We start from the raw sequence: 18,874 nt of genomic DNA, 5'->3' as shown, positions 1-18,874 counted from the left end.
GCCCACCTATAGAGGCGGTGGAGATGAAATCTCCCCAGTATGCTGGATTGTGGCTGGGAGGGCTAATGCCCTGGGTCCCCTCAACTGTGGATTGAGAAGGCCGCGATCGATTTGAGCACGCTACGCTTAGGGCATGGTTTGCAGGCGTCAGCCCAGAGGATGTTTTGATAATACAAGATTAATTTGGTAAACTCAGCCCACTGCGGGGGTGGAGGCTTCTCACAAACCAAAGCCCTCTCCCTGCCCTTGGGGCTTATATGGAGTTGATTCTAGTGGCAGGACAAGTTGTGGCCACCTGCCCCTTACTGGATATTTAAGGAGTTGGGGAGAAGGGAGGCCCGCACCACCGCCCTGGGCAGTCGGCCCGGGCCTGGGCTGCAGGGAAGAGGGGGTGAAGGACCCCCTGCCTTGGGAGGCCCGGGGGGACGAGGTTGGTAACGGGAAGAGCCCGAGAGGCCTCTCGAGGGCTGGGTTCTGGCGAAGGTAACGTAAACGCTCAGGCCGCGCCTCGCTGCCTCGTCCCACACCCTACAAGGTCTCGCCCGCCCTCTGCAGTGTGCGGCTCCCAGGACCCAGGGCCGCAGCGCCGCCGCCCTGCGCTTAGCCTAGGACGCCCTCGCGTGGCGGCCTCGGGACGCAGCCCGGCGCAGCAAGTCCCGCCCCGTCGCCGCGATTGGTTCTCGAGCTAAGGCCTGGATGTTTGGTTGGCGGACTCCGGTGAGGTGGCGGGACTAGGAGGGCCAGCCGAGGACGCCGAATGGTCAGATCCGGGGCTGCGGGGCGGACACTGCGTCCGTCCGCCCCGCCCTCCGAGGCCGAGCTGGCTACCCACAGCGGGTCGGCTGGCGCCAAGGCCGGGATGGCGGCGCCGCGGCCTTGTGCGGACGGTCCCTGTTGCTCCCATCTCAGTGCGGTATCCAGCGTGCAGCAGACACTGGAGGAGATGGACTTCGAGAGGGGTGAGGCGGTCGCGCGGCCCTGCCGGCTCTCCCCAGGCCCGCGGCCGGACCTTCGGGGCCCTCACCGACGTGGGCAAAGGAGGGGGCCGTGAACGGGACCCCGAGCCTGGCGCGGGAGGATGGGCGGGGGCCTGAGCTCCCTCGTTACCGAGAGCCTGCCGGCGACCTGGCACGAGCTCTTGGCCATGAGACACCTCGTCTCGTGTGCAGGCGGGGAAACTGAGGCATTGGTTTCGGTAACTTTCCCAAGCGGTGGGGGCAGGGCCTGACTCCTCACCTTACCTGGGAGACACAAGCCAGCTCAGGTGTTAGAGAGGGCCAGGGGAGCAGAATCTGTATTGCACGCGCTCTGAGGGCATAGAGCTTCAGTGGAGTTGACCAGGCCTTGCAGAGCCGCGGTGTGTCAGGCAGTGGACAAGCTTTAGATAGGGCAAAGAGCTTCTCACAGACAGCCCTCGAGGCAGAAATGGTATCCCTGACTATGGGGCCCAGAGAGGCAACCCTTTTGCCCCAGATTATACTGAGATTGTGCTGCTAGTAGGAACTGATGGAAGCAGGAAACCAAGGTTCCTCTTCTCCGCGTTGGGAACCACTGTGCTGACATGTTCCATCACCTCTCCGTGCACAGGCAGCTTACTCAGTAATAATAACACGGCCATCAATTGCTGGGTAGATGCTACTGCTTTATATTTAACTATTACTAGACAATTGTTCCCGCATCTGCCTACTCCTTCTGCCTCTCCTACTACCCTCCTCTGTGCTACTGTGTAGTGGTTCCCTCAGTGAGCCTTTCCACTCTTGCCCTCCTGCAGTGTTTTGTACTCTCCACACAGCAGCCAGAGTGGCTTTTTGAAAATATGAAATCAGAGCATTCCCTATTGTGGCCTACAAAGCTCTTTGGATCTAACCCCTGCCTACTCCGCTTTTCTACTCTCATTTTATTTCTCATCCTTTCCTTCATCCCAATCACTATGCTACAGCCATACAGGTCTTGTTTGGGTTTCTCAAGTAGGCAAGACCTTTTCCTGTTTTAAGGCCATTGCACTTGTCCCATCTCCTTAGAATAAACTTCCTGCAACCATTAGGCTAGCTGATGCTTTCCCTTCAGATCTCAGCTCAAATGTCATCTCAGAGAGACTTTCTCTAAACACCCCATTCTAGTTGTTCTCAATTGGAGGCAATTCTGCCATTCGAGGGGCTTTGGCAATGTCTAGAGACATTTTTGGTTGTCACAGCTGGAGAGAGTGCTACAAGTATCTATTAGGTAAAGTCAAGGGATGTTATATACATCCTACAATGCACAAGACAGCTCTCCACAATAAGAATTATCTGGCCCAACATGTCAGTTGTACGCTGCTGTTGAGAAAGAAATTTTGCCCTATCCAAAGTTAGGCCTCTTCCACTCTAGGTTACTCTGATGTATCTATCATCTTGCTTTCATCAAAACAATTTTTATAATCTGACATTATTTTGTTTGCTTACTCATTTATTATTTCCCACACATAGAAGAGATCATTATCTATTTTGTTATGTGGACTTTTTTTGTTCAAATTATGTCTTCCTTCTGGGTTCATTTTCCCTTTTTCCAAAAGTACATTGTTTAATAGTTTTTTCAGTGAAGATGCTTCTCTTTGCCTGCCAACCCCCACCACACATGCACTTGTGATAGCTTAGCTGAGTATAAAATTATAAAATTCTAGGTTGAAAGGGTTTTTTCCCCTCAATTTTCTGGAAATATTTTTCCTTTATCTTCTTGTATTTGCTATTGCTGTTAAATCTGTTGATAATCTGATTGTTGGTGTTTGGTGGATAATGATCTTTTCTTTTTGGTAACATTAACACATTGACTGCCACACTAGAAAAAAAATTTTTTTTTTACATCTTGGGGCCACGGTGTTTTATTACAAAAATAGAATAAAAACTTTGAAAACAAAATGATCCTTTCTAATTTAAGGAAAAAATTGTTATTTTTTATTTTCTGTACAATTAAAATTGTCGATATTAAGAGTAACAATAAGAACATCAACAAGTAAGATTTTCATGAATCAACTGCAGGGTTTTGCCCAGGGGGCCACCCATCACATAGCATGTATGCTACAGCATGGCAGTTTGAGTTGCCTGCATACCACGTGACTCTCAAGGTAAATAAAGAGCCCGGGAGAGTTACCTATGCTTCGAGAGGCCCCAGGCTCAAAACTAGTGTGAATTAAATACAACTCCTATGGCAGTTAAATGTGTTAAAACATTCTCTTATTTTTGATATTCAGTCATTTCACCATGCTAGATTTGTTATAATTATTCCTTGGGTTTTAGTGTGGTTTTTCATCTGAGGACTCAAGGTTGTCTTTAATTCTGGATAATTCTTAGTTGTTACCTTGTCAAACATTACTTCTCTCCCATTGTATCCAGTTTCTCTCTCTCTCTCTCTCTCTCTCCTCCCCTTAGGCAAATGTTGATACATTCTGTCTTCCATGTTTCTTTGCTGCTCTTTAATATTTTTCTCTAACACAAAAAGAATATCTGTGATGAACATAGATCCAAAAATCATCAACAAGATACTAACAAACTAAATTAACAGCACATTTAAAAGATTAGTCACCATAATATTTTTTTCTTTATCGTTTTGTGCTGCATTCTGAATTCCTAATAACTCTCTCTTCAACTGGGTCTGCAATACCGTTCAACCCATCTATTGTTATTTTATTTCAGTGATTCTACTCTTTTTTTTTTTTCAGAAGTAAAGTCTTGCTCTGTCACCCAGGCTGGAGAACAGTGGCACAATCACAGTTCACTGCAGCCTCAAACTCCTGCCCTCAAGTAATCCTCCCACCTCAGCCTCCCGAGTAGCTGGGATTATAAGTGCAAGCTACCACCCCCAGCTCAAAGATTCTACTTTTTAATTTATTGACTTTTCTGTTTCAGATCTGCCTGTTTTTCCCCCCTAATGTTCTGTTGATTTGTGAAGTCTATTCCTTTGTCTTTGTGAATACATTAAATATTGTTGTTTTAAAGTCTTTTTTAGGTTGTGCTATAATGGCTAATTTATGAGGCATGCATTTTCCCATTTGTATTTTTGCTGTCACCTTAGGGCAGTAGATTACTTCTTATTTTGTAATTTTTAGTCTTTGAGCTGATGAGGGGATCCTGTTTTGTGGGAGATTCTCACACTGCTTTGGCTGACTTCTGGAGGTATCTTTATGGGTTTTTTCTGAGTTGCCTCGGCCATTCATTTGTCTGGATCAGCCCAGACAATAACAGATTCTTAGCTTGGGGTTTTTGTTTCCCAAAGGTACAGTTAATATGCCCCATACCTCCAGTTGCATAGGTCACGGTATCTCATTTTTTAGGTTTTTCTCTGCTTTTGCTATCTTTTCAACCTATTTAAATGGTGCTTTCTCTAATTTTCTTTAGGTTTCTGTTCAGATGTTACCTCATCAGAGAGGCTATCCCTGACACCCCTGCTTTTTCTTTAGAGCACTTAGCACCAACTTATTTATTTTATAAAATATATAGAATATGTATATAAAATTATATGTGTAATTAGGCCAGGCATGGTGGCTCACTCCTATAATCCTAGCACTTTGGGAAGCTAACTCAAGAGGATTGTTTGAGGCCAGGAGTTAGAGACTGGCCTGAGCAATAGTGAGACCCTGTCTTTACAAAAAATAAAAAATTAGCAGGGCATGGTAGCACATACATGTAGTCCCAGCCACTCAGGAAGCTGAGGCAAGAGTATCACTTGAGTCCAGGAGTTTGAGGTTGCAGTGAGCTATGGTGATGCCACTGCACTCTAGCCCAGACAACGAGAGAGACCCTGTCCCCTCACCCCCCCTAAATTTTATATATATATAATTATATATAAAATATTTATACAGTATGCATAAATATATAATATATATGTATTTCTATTTAGATAATATATAAACAAATATATATATATATATATATATATACACACACTTCTTGTCCTTCTCCTTTAATTGGAATGTAAGCTCTATAAGGCCAAATTCTGGGGGGCAATCTTTTATACTTGGCTAATCCCTGGTGCCTAGAACATAGCAGTTCTGGTAGTAGAACATAGAAGATCCCTAGTGCCACATACATAGTAAGTATTCAGTAAATATTTGCTAAATAAATGAATTCCCTAGGCATGCCAGCTTTCTTCTTGCTGCTCTGCAGGGCAGGAGAGTAGAGATTCTCCAGTCCCAGTTCCTCTGTGCTATGGCACTTCCTGCCTCCTAACTTGTGGTGCACAGAGCCTTGCTCTAGCTCCCTGCCATGCACGTGGCCTACAGCTTTCACTCTGGACCCTGCTCAAGCATTTGTACCAAAGCCCCTGAGGTGTGTGTCCAGTTCCAAGTGTCCTTTGGATTCTATAGCTTCAGTATCTGCTCACCACTTTGGCTGTGGTTTCCACTTTGTGAAATTTCCTTTGAATTTGACTCTATATTCAAACTTTTTTTTTTTCCTTCGAGACAGGATCTCGCTCTGTTGCCCAGGCTGGAGTGCAGTGGCCTGATCATAGCTCATTGTAATCTTGAACTCCTAGGCTCAAGTGATCCTCCTGCCTTAGCCTCCTGAGTATCCGGGGCTACAAACCTATGCCACCATGCCCAGCTGATTTTTAAATTTTTTCTTATGGAAACAGGGTCTCACTATGTTGCTTGGTTTCAAGCAATCCTCCTGCCTTGGCCTCCCAAAGTGCTGGGATTACAGGTATTAGCCACCATGCCTGGCCCCAAATTATTTTATCCAACATTTCTGTGTTTGAAGAGGGGAGGAAGGGATTTATTTGTCTGCCTAATCCTACTGTTCTGATTAGACAAGCCCCCTATCTGTCTTGTTCACAGCTATGTCACCAGCACCTAGAATAGTCCTTGGCACAGAGGAGGTGCTCAATTAATATTTGTTAAAGGACGGATATCCTCCATTTTATAGGCTAGCTGACGCTCAGAAAACTGAGGTCAAGAGGTAAAGGAAGCATTAAAAGTCCCCATTCATCCGGCGTTATCCATTACTTTGAATGCTTTCTGCAGGGATCTGGTCTGCAGCCCTGAATGGAGACCTGGGCCGAGTGAAGTATTTAATCCAGAAGGCAACGGACCCTAGTCAGCCTGACTCCGCTGGCTACACTGCTCTGGTGAGCTGGGGAGGAAGGTAGTCAGAAGAGAGAGAAGCTTTAAGTCGGGGATGCCTCCTCTCTGAGAAGGGGAGAGTGATGTTTACCTTTTGTCTTCTCCCTGCCTTTCTTCCAGCAAAGAGTCTCTTTTAAACATCATGTGAACCTGGGTTGTTTTAATTAGTGTAAGAGCATTACACTATTACATCAATTATTTAATTTAACAATCCTGGAAAATTTTCCCCGTTTTCCAGTTGAAGAAGCTGAGGTTAGAAATGAAGAAGCTTGCCCAGGCCACTCGGCTGCTGGAGGTGGCACCTGGGATAACTCCAGACCCCTCACTACAGGGCTGTGCCCTCACCACTCCAGCACCCTCGTGGCCTGCCTGGCTTCTGCTGTCTGACCTGGGTCTCCATTCCCTGCAGCACTACGCCAGCCGCAATGGGCACTATGCTGTGTGCCAGTTCCTGCTGGAAAGTGGAGCCAAATGTGATGCCCAAACCCATGGGGGTGCCACTGCTCTGCACCGTGCCAGCTACTGTGGGCACACTGAAATCGCACGGCTGCTGCTTGCACACGGGTCCAACCCCAGGCTGGTAGACGACGATGGCATGACCAGTCTACATAAGGTATGCTCTTTTCCCCCTTCTTTTCTTATTCTAAAAGTTGTAACATGTTCCTGTAGAAAACATGGTGAGAACAAAAACACATGGAGAAGAAAATAAAATCATTTGTAATCTCAGTGCTCACCTGTCATCACTTTAGGATTAATGTGTGATTTTCCAGCTTTTTTCCTGTGTGTGCAAATTAAAATTAAAATGTACAGTGCCATTTTATTGTTCTTTCCCTTAGTGATAAGTCATGAAGACTTTTCCATGTAGTTAGTTTTCTGAAACTTGGACCTACTCTTGCCTGTCCCTGTGGAACACCTTCTGTGGTATAGCCAGAGTAATCATTTAATTAAACTCTTTCTAACTGGAAATACTGATATGCAGTAAAAAATATGAGGAGTACAAAAGGATATGCCATGAAAATGAGTTTCCCTTCCACCTGACCCCTCATCCCTCAGTCTTCTAGACCGTCTCCTTTGAGGCATTCACTTTACTGATTTCTTATGCATCTTTGAGAGGTGGTCTCTGCATATTTAACAATATGTGTGTAAATATAGTCCTCTCTTGCCCTCCTGGGGATCTTCTCTCAGAGCAGTATTTTAGAAAGCAGTTCTGATCATGCCATTCTCCCACTTGGAACCCTTCAGAGGCTTTCTTTTCCCAAGTCCATAAGCCAATTTACAAGATGGGGGCAGCTCCTGCCTTCCTCTCCAGTTTTATCCTGAGCTGTCATCCCCTTGTACCTTATACTCAGGCCCTGCTAGTCATTTTTATTTTCTTGAACCTATTGTTCTGTCACCCAAGGGGCATGCATTACAAACTCTTCTCCTATCTGGATGCCTTTCCCCTCCCATTTTTCAGCTGGCTTGTTTCTACCCTTCCTTCTGGATCTCAATTTACACATCACACCCCCAGATATCCTTCTCTGATCCCCAAACATGGTAGCTCTCCCAGATGTGTGCCTAGCTGTGTGCACCCTGGGCTCAACTGTTCTTAACTCCTCTCTACTTTACAATCCCCTATTTGAGGTCTGTCTCTCTCATTAGAGACAGCTGGGACTTTGTTTACTGTTATAGCCTTAGCACTTAGTACAGGTGCTCAATGGATTTGTGCTGAGTGAACAGCTGGATATTAGGTTGTTTTTTAATCCTTGCCAATTGGATAGGCGGATTGTTTGTTTCTTAATGGTCTACACTGGTGTTGCTCAGACTCTTTACCGCTACAGTTCACATGGTGGATATTTACAGGCAGGTTGCTGCTGTGGGTATACCTGGCTGGTGTAACCCACAACTTGTAGCATTTTAGATGCATCTCCATCTATTTTTCTCTCATTCAGAGAATGAAAATGTGTGAGGGATATGAATTGTTCTTTTGTGTGTATGTGTGTGTGTTTTTAAATACACTATTTGGTACTTTACTTTTTGTAAAAGTATATTTGGAGTACATCTCATAACTGCTTACAACATTATCACTGCCTGAATTGAGGCACTGAAATTCAGAACCTTGGGTCTGTAGTCACCAAGAGGACCTGCTCAGTAGGTGCAGTGGCTCATGCTTGTAATCCCAGTGCTTTGAGAGGCCGAGGTGGGAAGATTGCTTGAGGGCAGGAATTCAAGACCAGCCTGGGCAATATAGCAAGACCCTGTCTCTACAGAAAAAGTTAGCTGGGTGAGGTGGCACAGGCCTGTAGCTACTCAGAAGGCTAAAGCAAGAGGATTGCTTGAGCCCAGAATCTTGAGGTTGCAGTGAGCTACAACTGCATCACTGCACTCCATTGTGGGTGACACAGCGAGACCTTGTCTCTAAAAAAAAAGAAAATTCATTAAATAAAGATTTGGAGCCGGGCGCAGTGGCTCACGCCTGTAATCCTAGCACTCTGGGAGGCTGAGGCGGGCGGATTGCTCAAGGTCAGGAGTTCGAAACCAGCCTGAGCGAGACCCCGTCTCTACCAAAAATAGAAAGAAATTAATTGACAACTAAAAATATATATACAAAAAATTAGCTGGGCATGGTGGCTCATGCCTGTAGTCCCAGCTACTCGGGAGGCTAAGGCAGTAGGATCGCTGAGCCCAGGAGTTTGAGGTTGCTGTGAGCGAAAAAAAAATTAAATCTGTCTCAAAAAAAATTAAAAAAATAAATAAATAAAGATTTGGGTTCAAATTTGGTATAGTAATTGCTACTAGTATTAATTTTGATACTTCTCAAAAGCCCCTGTAGTCCATCAATTTGTCTGTTGGGAGGAATAGGGAATACAGTGGTTATCAAAGTTATTAAGAGGTTAGACTTTGAAGTCAGACAAACCTGGTTTAGAATCCTAGGCTGCCACACTAGCTTTATGTCCTTGGGCAAGTTACTTAACTTATATAAGCCTAAACTTCTTCATCTGTAAAATGAGAGCAATGATGGTTCTTACCTCAGAGTTTTATTGTGAAAGTTAAATAAGATAATCTGTTTGGAGGGGGCGGTTATAAATTGATGTCCAGACTGAGGTCATCTGTCTTTTTTTTTTGAGATAGAGTCTCACTGCTTGCCAGGGCTAGAGTGCCGTGGCGTCAGCCTAGCTCACAGCAACCTCAAACTGCTGGACTCAAGTGATCCTCCTGCCTCAGCCTCTCAAGTAGCTGGGACTACAGGCATGCACCACCATGCCCAGCTAAGTTTTTCTATATATTTTTAGTTGGCCAATTAATTTCTTTCTATTTTTAGTAGAGATGGGATCTCGCTCTTGCTCAAGCTGGTTTCAAACTCCTGATCTTGAGCTATCTGCCCATCTCGGCCTCCCAAAGTGCTAGGATTATAGGCGTGAGCCACTGCGGCTGGTCAAGGGGGAGGGGGTCATCTGTCTTAAAGAAGAAGAGGAGAAAGCTGGGAACCTGGGCCCCGGTCTTTCCCTGCTCATCTAAAAGTTGCCAAAGGGCAGGGCTGTGTCTGGTGTATATTGTGCCCAGCGCCTTGTGGATGACATGTGAATGTTTGTGAAAGACGCTTAGAGATCCAAGGTTCTGTGCTTGTCTTTAACATGTAAGTCAGACCAAAGACAAGAATGGCCACTGGGCAAAGGACACAAGAAAGAAAAACTCAGGCTAATTACCGGATGGCACTAGAGTATTCCACCAATCTGCATAAAGTCAGTGGGATTTGGTAGAAATATACTCAAACAGCCAGTGTCTCTATTTCCACAAAACCTCTTTTTTAGGAGCAAGAGGTCCCCAGAATAGGAGCAGGAAAGAGCAGAGCCCAATGGGGGGCATGCCTTTTGATTTGGGACTCTCTCCACAGGCTGCTGAGAAGGGACACGTGGACATTTGCTCCCTCCTGTTGCAACACAGCCCAGCCCTGAAGGCCGTCCGGGATCGGAAGGCACGGCTAGCATGTGACCTGCTGCCCTGCAACAGTGACCTGCGGGACCTTCTGGCCAGCTGAGTCACCACTCTCCTGTCTTGGGCTGCCCTTGAAGGGTACACAGACCAGCTCTCCAAGCCCCTGCCTTGGTCAGCATCCGTGCTGCAGGGCAGGAAGCTGTGGCTAGAAGACACAGGAAGAGCCCCAGTTTGGCTACTGTGGAGGCGAGGGAGTAGGCTTGGTGGGGCTGGAAGTGTTTAAGCCTAGACAGATGATCATATTCTAAATGAGTTCATGTGAGACATCTATCCATTTGGAAAAAATAAAGTTATATCCTTATCTCATCCCACATGCAAAAAAAAAATCACAAGAGTAAAGATCTAAATATAAAAACTATGTATTAGAAGAAAATATGGAATATTTGACAAAAGCTGCTTTCTAGCTGAATGATCTTGGCACAAGTCACTTTACCTGTCTGTCCCTCAGTTTTCTCATCTGTAAGATGAAAATGACCGTAATAGAGCCTGCCTCAGTCATTGTGGAGACTAAATGAGCGAATGTCAGGGGAGCGCTTGAGAGAGAGCCTGGCATGTGGCAAGCAGAGGTGGGCCTGCTCCTTGGCACTGTACCCGCATGGGCTTTCATGCGTGATTCCATTACTGCCAGCAGTCTGGTAGGTAGGACAGTGCTATTGCTTTAGTTCGAGTTGCTAATCATTAATCCTAATTACCTATTTTCTGTGAACTTCCTGCCCATGCCTATTTTAAAAATGTTTTCCCTTTTATTGATTCATAGGAGTTTATATTCTGGATATTGATTGTTTTTTTTATATATACATATATTTATATACATTTAAAAATCTTTTTTCTCTTTTTCTTTCATGCTGTCACTTGTCTTAACTTGCTGGTATCTGTTCGTGGAAGTTGGTATAGCCACTGTAGATGGCAGTTTGGCAATATCTATTTAAATGAGCAGGGCTGATAATCTGATTTCTCTGTAGCTTCCTGGAGAAATGTTCTTCCATGGTTACATAGATATTTATTCACAGGGGCATTTACAGAGATGGGCATTGGAGCATGGGATGTAAAGTAAAAAAACCATGGGGACAAGCCACCTGCTTCCCAACAGGGAAAGGTTGAGTCCTGAAAGCAAGCACATCACTGGCGTATAGTGCAGCTGAGCGGGACGTGTGCAGGTAGAACAAGGGCAGAGTGTGTCTGCAATATGATGCTTCTCCAAACAAAACACATCTATAGAAACAGATCAAGTGCAGAAATGTGTGGATGTACATACACAAAATATACAGAGGGAAAGGGGGGAGGATGTTCCCTGGTACCCATGGATTTTCCCAGGCCATGGAGGCAAGACGTCTCGAGCATTATATTTATGTTTGATTTTTTAAATAAGGAATCTTTTTTTTTTTTAAGTCAGTTAGTTTCATGTGGGACAGGCTGGTTTTCTGCTGAGAATTTCAGATGAAGCCTATTAATGCAAAATACCCTCTTCCTCAAATGTTGAAGAAGGGGAATTTTAGAGTCAGGAGTGGACAGTAGAGTCCAGAGCTAAAGTTTTACTTTTTCTTGTCTGTTTGCCCCCATTTTAGGTAACTTTCCTTCCTCATAACCAAAGCAAGAAATTACCTTTGTCTGAAAAAAGTACCCTCAAGCATAAGAACTGAGTTTCTTTGAAAAGCTCTGCACTTCCCTAAGTTCTCTCGAAACTTGGAAGCACTTCCAAGAAGCCAGTCCTGTGGGTGGGACCATTGGCAGCCCTTTGGGGCCTTTGGTCATTCTCGACCCACAGTTGTCCCTCCCTCTCTTTCTGGTCATCTCTGCTCATATTATTCTGGTTCTGGAGTCTTATTTACAGGCTATCTGATTTCCTTTCAAAGGTCAAGGTAGAGTTCAAGGTACAGCTGGGTGAAGGGCATGCATAGCTTCCTAAGGAGAATTAGGAGACTTGATGTTGGTGTCTTGAGACAGATTGCTCCTTGGCTGGATTTCTTGGTTATCGTTACATATGGGGACCAGGAGAGGGTCTCAGTCTCCTTTTCCCTGGGTCAGGGCACACTCCCTGCCTGGAAAGCATCTGATAGTGACGTGAAAAGGGGCGTGGAAGACTTTTCCAGAGGTAGGAGTACCAACAGAGTAGGCCTGGCTCCTGATGCTGGGGCAGCGTAACTTGTTGGCTCCCAGAGGGTGAGGGACCCCAGGAAGGGAGACCGAGACCATCAAACACAGGGAGGGCAGCCTTGAAACAGGCGAGTTGGGAGACCAGGTGAAGCCTGGTTTCCTCCTGTAGATGCCATGAGGATCCCTGAGGCAGTGGGCCAAGCTGCTTCTGTCCTTGCCTGGGCCCTCCTTTGGTTTCTGCCTTCCTTGTGCTATGGGAGCCAGGCAGGGGCTTTGAGGTTTCTCAGGCAGCCAGACCCACACCATGGGAGCTCAAGCTGGACTTTTTTCATGAGTAGGGTCTTAACTTAGGAGCATGGGAAACATTTTTCCCCCTGAATCTGGGCTGGTTGTCCAGTCACTCCAGGACATATATATTGGTTATGTGACTCCTAAGCAAATATGGGGTATGGCAGAGGTGCAGACTAGGAGGTGTCTGAGGATGTAGCAGACACATCTCCAAACAGTTCCTTTTCCTGTCCCCAGTGGGCTACATTCCCAGACTGGTATTTTTGTTAGTATGACAGAGCCACAGAGTCATCTGGCTCAGGCACAAGCCTCTGTCCTTCCCTTTCTGCCCCTGCCCCTGACAGACTCTCTTATAAAAGGGCTGAGCAACTCAGCTCCTCTCACTGGGGGTTGTGGAGAGCAGGGGGGGGACCATGGACTTCATCAGCATTCAGCAATTGGTAAGGACGTGGGGCAGAGGCGGGAGGCACCCTGAGACCAGCCTGGCAGAGTGATGCCATTTGGCTAGAGGAGGGCTGCCAGCTTCTTTCTGTGGTCTGAGGGTCGAATTTTAGGAACAAGGGAGCATGTACTTCTTTTTTTTTTTTTTTTTTTTTACTTAGTTAAGAAATTTTTTGGGACAGGGTCTCGTTATGCTGCCCAAGCTGGACTCAAACTGCTGGCTCAAGCAATCCTCCCCCCTTGGTCCCCTGAGTAGCTGGGACTTCAGGTGTGTACCACCATGCCCAGCTGAGCATGCAGTTTTCTGATCTGTGTGCCCGATTCTCACATGAGCTGCTTGAGGGGGTTAGGGAGCAAGAGAAGGAAGTTGAATGAGAAAGATGTGAAAACTCTTTTGAGTTTAGCGAATTTTGCCCTGGACTGTGATGGTGAAAGAGAAACAGGAAATGGCAGGTTACCTTGGAAGATGAGGGTGTAGCTGTGGTGTTTGTTTAGCTCAAGCACCATGATTGCTGCTGTTCTGGAAGTCCAGAGGGTCTGGCAGCCCTGGTCAGGGAGGCAGAGGGGGCGCACTGGCATTCCCTGGGCCATGAGAGGAACAGTAACGCTTGGGCTGTCAGTTTTGGGGAGGTGGGGCATGGAGGTTTGAGGCCCAGGATGTTGCATTGCCCAGCAAGCACCACTGTGGCCACTGACGCCAGCCGGCCCTAGCCTGTTACAGCTTCTGCCAGGAGGCCAATTGCAGGGGAGTGTTAGGTTGCCAGAGTTGCTCTAGAAGGGCATATGACTGGAAGCCCTCTATTACCCTGTCATACCAAGCTTTCCTCTGCCCGCAGTATGCTTAGTCCTCAGTGCTCCCAGCTCCTGAACTCACGGGGCTGGCGCATGGAGGTGCGGGGAAGAACGGATGTTTGATGTGGTAGGCTCTGCTCCGTGTCGCAGTAACTCAGTCTTCCCAATTGCTTTAGATAAATGCTAGTTTGAGCTTCAGAAAGAGCCCAGAATTGAACTCAGGAATTTAGAAGTTTACCCAGGAGGCATCTCCTCTGTCCCTCTGAGCTTGGAGTCAGGTAGTATGATGGCGTGATCTGGTAGGAATCTAAGGACAACAGCCCATGAGGGAAACTAAGGTGTCACCTGCCCCGAGGCTACTTGGGCACAAGTCCAGTGGTATAAATAGATGTGGTGTCATCCTGCTGACAGGAGCAGGGTAGGCAGTGATCAGATGTCCCCCTGGGCCTCGGCTGACACCACAGTTGGTGGAGCCAGCAGCAGCCATGGGGTCCAAGAGCTTGCCAACACTCAGACCACCACAGAGTTTCCAGAAGGGAGGGAAAGGCCGACCCTCAAATCCAGAGCACTGAGCTCTGTACTTCAGCTCTTGTCAGAGAGCTCCCTGGTACTGTACAACTCTATCTTCTAAGGTTCCTCCAATTTTCCTAATTTTTTATCCACATCCTGTTCCTACAGGTATGTGGAGAAAGAATGGAAAGGAAAGTGTTGGGATTTGGACATGGAGTTCCTGATCCTGGAGGCTGGCCTAGTGATGGGAGGATGGCACCCCAAGAGGCTTTGGCCAGGGAGAAGCTGAAATTGGAAGAGGAGAAGAAGAAGAAAGTGAGAGTGCTGCGGGGGCAGGGCGGGGTGGCTGGTGTGCCATGGGCAGGCTCTGGCTCTGGAGCCAACAGCCTGACTAACCGCGGCCAGTGGCTGACAGCTGGTATGGTCTTGTCTTCTGCCCACTTTCTGCCCCAGCTCGAAAGATTTAACAGTTCCAGACTTAATCTAGAGACTCTGGCTGACTTGGAAAACTTGGTTCAAAGACGGAGAGAAAAGCGACTGAGACGTAGGGTCCCCCCCAGGGAAAGTGAGCCCGTGGTTAAGGTGAGTGGGAAGTCTGGACGGAGGGAACATAAGTGGCCAGGGCTCAAGTCCCAGAGGAAGGGTTTCTGCCCTGTGGCGGACTGTCTGCTTGAGCTGCTATAACAAAGTGCCGCAGACTAGATGGCTTCAACAGCAGAAATGTATTGTCTCATAGTCATGGAGGCTAGACGTCTGAGATCAAGGTGTCAGCAGGGTTGCTTATCTCTGAGGGCTGTGAGGGAGAACCTTTTATGCTTCTTTCCAGGTTGTGGTAGTTTGTTGGCCATCATTGGCATCCCTCAGCTTGTAGATCCATCACCCCATCTCTGCCTTCATGTTCACGTGGTGTTCTCCCTGCATGCGTGTCCGTGTCTAAGCGTCCCCTTTTTATAAGGACGCCAGAACTGGATTAGGGCCCACTTTAACACAAGCCATGTTGGATAGGGGCCTACTCTACTCTAGTATGACCTCATCGTACCTAATTATATCCACAGTGACTCTATTTCCAAATAAGGTCTTGTGCTGAGGCACTGGGGGTTATGCCTTCGTATGATCCGTCAGGGTACACAAGCCATCCATAACCCACACAGACACACACACACATACACACACAATGTCTATTCAGTAAGAATCTCCTGGGGATGGATTAAAACTCAAAACTATATTTGCACATGCCAACAGTGTGGTGGTCCTCAATCAGCTGCTTGGGAACCACTGGGCCAGGCTGTGTTGTCACGGGTACCCAGTCTTGGGGAATGATTTGGTCTTGTCCCTCAACTTACCCAGCTGCAGCCCCAGGCCCAGGTGGAGTCTGTGGACCTGGAGATGTTCCTGAAGGCAGCTGCTGAGAACCAGGAGGCCCTGATTGACAAGTACCTGGCAGACGGAGGGAACCCCAATGCCCATGACAAGGTAGCACAGGCGGGGCTGCAGAAGTGCTGTCTTCAGTGTGTTCTGGTCCTGTGCTGGGAAGCTGCGGTGATTTCCAGTCTTACAGGCATGAATCCAGTGGTGCCTCCAGGGGGAGGGGAAGGAGAAGCCCTTTGCATGATGGGGGAATAGGCAACTCTGTTCAGGGACCTGGCCATTAACAACGGGAATGGGTGGGGCCTCTAAGAGGAGTCTGGGTTCCTTCTGCCTAATCACCTGTCTCTGCCTCCAGCTCCACCGTACAGCCTTGCACTGGGCCTGTCTGAAGGGTCACAGCCAGCTGGTGAACAAGCTGCTGGCAGCAGGTGCCACTGTGGACCCTCGGGACTTGGTGAGAACTGGGGATGGCCCATCCTGTGGCCAGTGCCCCACCTAGCGTCCCAGCAGGTCAGAGTGCTTTGGTGCTTTTGATTTGCAGCTGGACAGGACACCCATGTTCTGGGCCTGCCGTGGAGGACACCTGGACATCCTCAAACAGCTGCTTAACCAGGGAGCCCGGGTCAACGCCCGGGACAAGGTAAGGGGCACACCACTTTGGGTGTCTATTAGGGGACTCGGTTGAGCAGTACACAGGAGAGTAGGTGCTATTCCTAGAGAAGAGAAAGTGTGGCCCTGTGGGACTGGGAGGCAGCCTTGCCAGTCCAGACCCAACACTAATCCCCATGTGCTTTTAGATCTGGAGCACCCCCCTACACGTGGCAGTGCGCACTGGCCACTCTGACTGCTTGGAGCACCTCATTGAGTGTGGAGCCCATATCAACGCACAGGATAAGGTAAGCATGTGGTTTTCCAGCTGTGGGCAAAGGGGACAGTGACTGAGAAGCCCAAGCCAAAGGTATAGGACCAAAGGTGCTGTCTGCTCAGTGACAGCCCCAGCCAACCCGACCTTCCTGCATGATGAGGGTAGGAGCATGACTTCTCCCTTTCTCAACAGGAAGGGGACACAGCTCTACATGAGGCTGTGCGGCATGGTCGTTTCAAAGCCATGAAGCTGCTGCTGCTCTATGGAGCCAAGCTGGGTGTGCAGAATGTGGTGAGTGTGAGCAGGGCCCAGGCCCCTGTGCCAAGGAGGTTGGATAGAGGTCCTGGGAGGAAACGACTGACCATCATCCTTGTTCCCAGGCCTCCATGACTCCAGTGCAGCTGGCCCGAGACTGGCAGCGGGGCATCCAGGAAGCACTGCAGGCTCATGTTGCGCATCCCCGCACCCGGTGCTGATGACAACAGCGGGCCTGCGGGTCACCCACAGCCACCATTCCATCCCCTCCCCTCCCCTGCATCTGCACCCTCTGTGGTTCTTGCCCATCTTATTCCTCTCTCAGGCCTTTGCTTCCTCAGGCCTCTAAGGCAGCCTCGTCAGAACTGAGGAGCAGCGGCGACCCCGGCAGGTAGAAAGCGCAGGCCTCCCTGGCTTTGCACGTCAAGGGGTGCTGCGTTCCCTGCTGGGGCTGAAGCTAAAAGGGCTGAAGCAGAGAACCATGGGGCAGCAGAAAGCAAAGTGGGTCCAGATGAGGGCCAGGGAGAGGAGCGGGAGCCAAGCTGGAGCAGAAGTGAGCAGTCCCAGGCCCGAGCTACCCAGGGCTGGATGTTAGACTTTCTCAGTGTCCACTAATCCTGAGTCTGGGAGGTTTTGCCCTTGCTCTGCACAAGGGCCAGTTTCCTGCAGGTGGTGACTGAGCCTGTGGCCAGCAGCTGCCATCCAGGACATACAAGAGCAACCAAAGTGGGCCACACAGATGCCAGGTGTTTCTGCAGCTGGCCAATGCCCTTGGGCAGGGGTTTCTCCAGAGAACTCCATTCCTATCAGCAGCAACCCTGATAGTGTCTGGAATGGCTCTAGACAATTTTGGTCTTGAGGACACTGGAGGTGGGTTCTGACAGTCTGGAGGGGGCTGTTCAACAGGATTGAGGTCCCACAGCACCAGAAGTCTGGGACCCACCTGGTTGCCCCAGAAGCCCCAAGACTAATGAGCTGGAGCTGATACTTGAGGGGAACCTTGTGCCCACTTGTCCAAAGGCTTTGGTCAGGCCTGCCTGCCACACTGTTGTTGGGCTCGGCTGGTAGTGCTCCCTGTAGGGGTAAAGTGCCTGGGTGCTGAGGATTGCTTGTGGCCCACCCAACTCTTGGGGCGGTGGCCCGTAACCTTAGTTTGCCTAAGGCACTGATGTCCCCCTGGTACTGGAGTTTGAGCTCTTGCCTGGAACCCTGCAGCCATATCCACTCTGCTTTATCCCACCCAAAGGACAGGACACTGGGGAGCTCTGAGCTTAGCCCATGGGGATGCAGGGGAAGGCAGGGGCATGTCTTCCTGCCCCTCATCTGCTAACTGGGGTATAGTGATGACTCACCCTCACAACAGCTCCCTAAAGGCTCCATCTTCTTGCATCATTCTTTACGTTTCAAATTTCACTGGTGTAGACCTATACTACTGGCAGGGCTGGGTCCTGAAATGCCAGAGTGAATTTTAAAGAGCTCTGCTCTAAACCAAGAACCATAGGCTAAGAGAAGGGCTAAAGGATGAAGGTTTAGCCTCCCTCACATGAGTTCTGGGTTACAAAAGGTACCTTGGTGAAACCAATTTTGCAGCAGTTATTTTGAGTCTAACTTTGGTGGCCTTCTCAGGCCAAGACCAAAGCCACTGTTACTATGTGAGAAAGCTGACAAGCGCTCCACACACCCTTTCCACGGGCAGCCCCTGCCCTACGGTGACAGAGCCAGCTTGCACTCAGACACTGGCGCCACGGGTGAAACAGGAATGCAAGACCTCGAAGACAATTCCTCATCTATAAAATGAGGACACTTAAGTGACAGACAAAAACACCTTTTTATACGGATCAGTATTTTTTGTTCATTAAAACTGGCTGATTATCCATCACAGCTTATTTGTTTCTTCTGGGCTGGAGGAGCCAGTCATTGGGCACCAGGGACCGCCTGGCAGAGTCCCAGGCCTTGTCCTCAGCAGCAAAGCCCCAGCGTGTTAACCATGCTGGCTGACAGCAAGACAGGCCACCAAGTGAGAAGTGGGCAGTATGTGGGTTCCTAGCATTTGGCTCTTGTACTCAAGGCATCTCTGCTCATTGACGGACAAGTTCAAAGAGCAATGGTTCTCAGCCTCAGCTGTTTATCAGAATCACCAAATTTAAAAGTCCTAAAGTCCAGACTGATTAAGTCAGAAGAAGCCTGGAGGG

The 18,874-nt window shown here is 48.3% G+C and overlaps 2 protein-coding genes across 2 annotated transcripts; both read left to right on the top strand.

The window, feature by feature from the left end:
* The first annotated feature begins 769 nt into the window (after nt 1–769).
* On the top strand, nt 770–10,375 carry ANKRD39 (ankyrin repeat domain 39). The gene is made up of 4 exons (XM_012786951.2): nt 770–959; nt 5,996–6,099; nt 6,504–6,707; nt 9,969–10,375. Exons 1-4 carry the CDS (start codon nt 860–862, stop codon nt 10,110–10,112), a joined length of 552 nt encoding a protein of 183 aa, XP_012642405.2. The 5' UTR covers nt 770–859; the 3' UTR covers nt 10,113–10,375.
* Nucleotides 10,376–10,929: 554 nt separating this feature from the next.
* ANKRD23 (ankyrin repeat domain 23) lies at nt 10,930–18,561 on the top strand. The gene is made up of 9 exons (XM_012786950.3): nt 10,930–12,891; nt 14,363–14,509; nt 14,648–14,776; nt 15,542–15,667; nt 15,918–16,016; nt 16,104–16,202; nt 16,360–16,458; nt 16,620–16,718; nt 16,808–18,561. Exons 1-9 carry the CDS (start codon nt 12,865–12,867, stop codon nt 16,901–16,903), a joined length of 921 nt encoding a protein of 306 aa, XP_012642404.1. The 5' UTR covers nt 10,930–12,864; the 3' UTR covers nt 16,904–18,561.
* The last annotated feature ends 313 nt before the right edge of the window (nt 18,562–18,874 follow it).

The sequence above is a fragment of the Microcebus murinus genome, chromosome 3, assembly GCF_040939455.1.
Source record: "Microcebus murinus isolate Inina chromosome 3, M.murinus_Inina_mat1.0, whole genome shotgun sequence".
In the NCBI taxonomy this organism is placed as follows: Eukaryota; Metazoa; Chordata; class Mammalia; order Primates; family Cheirogaleidae; genus Microcebus; species Microcebus murinus.
This window is presented reverse-complemented; position numbering and strand designations above follow the sequence as displayed.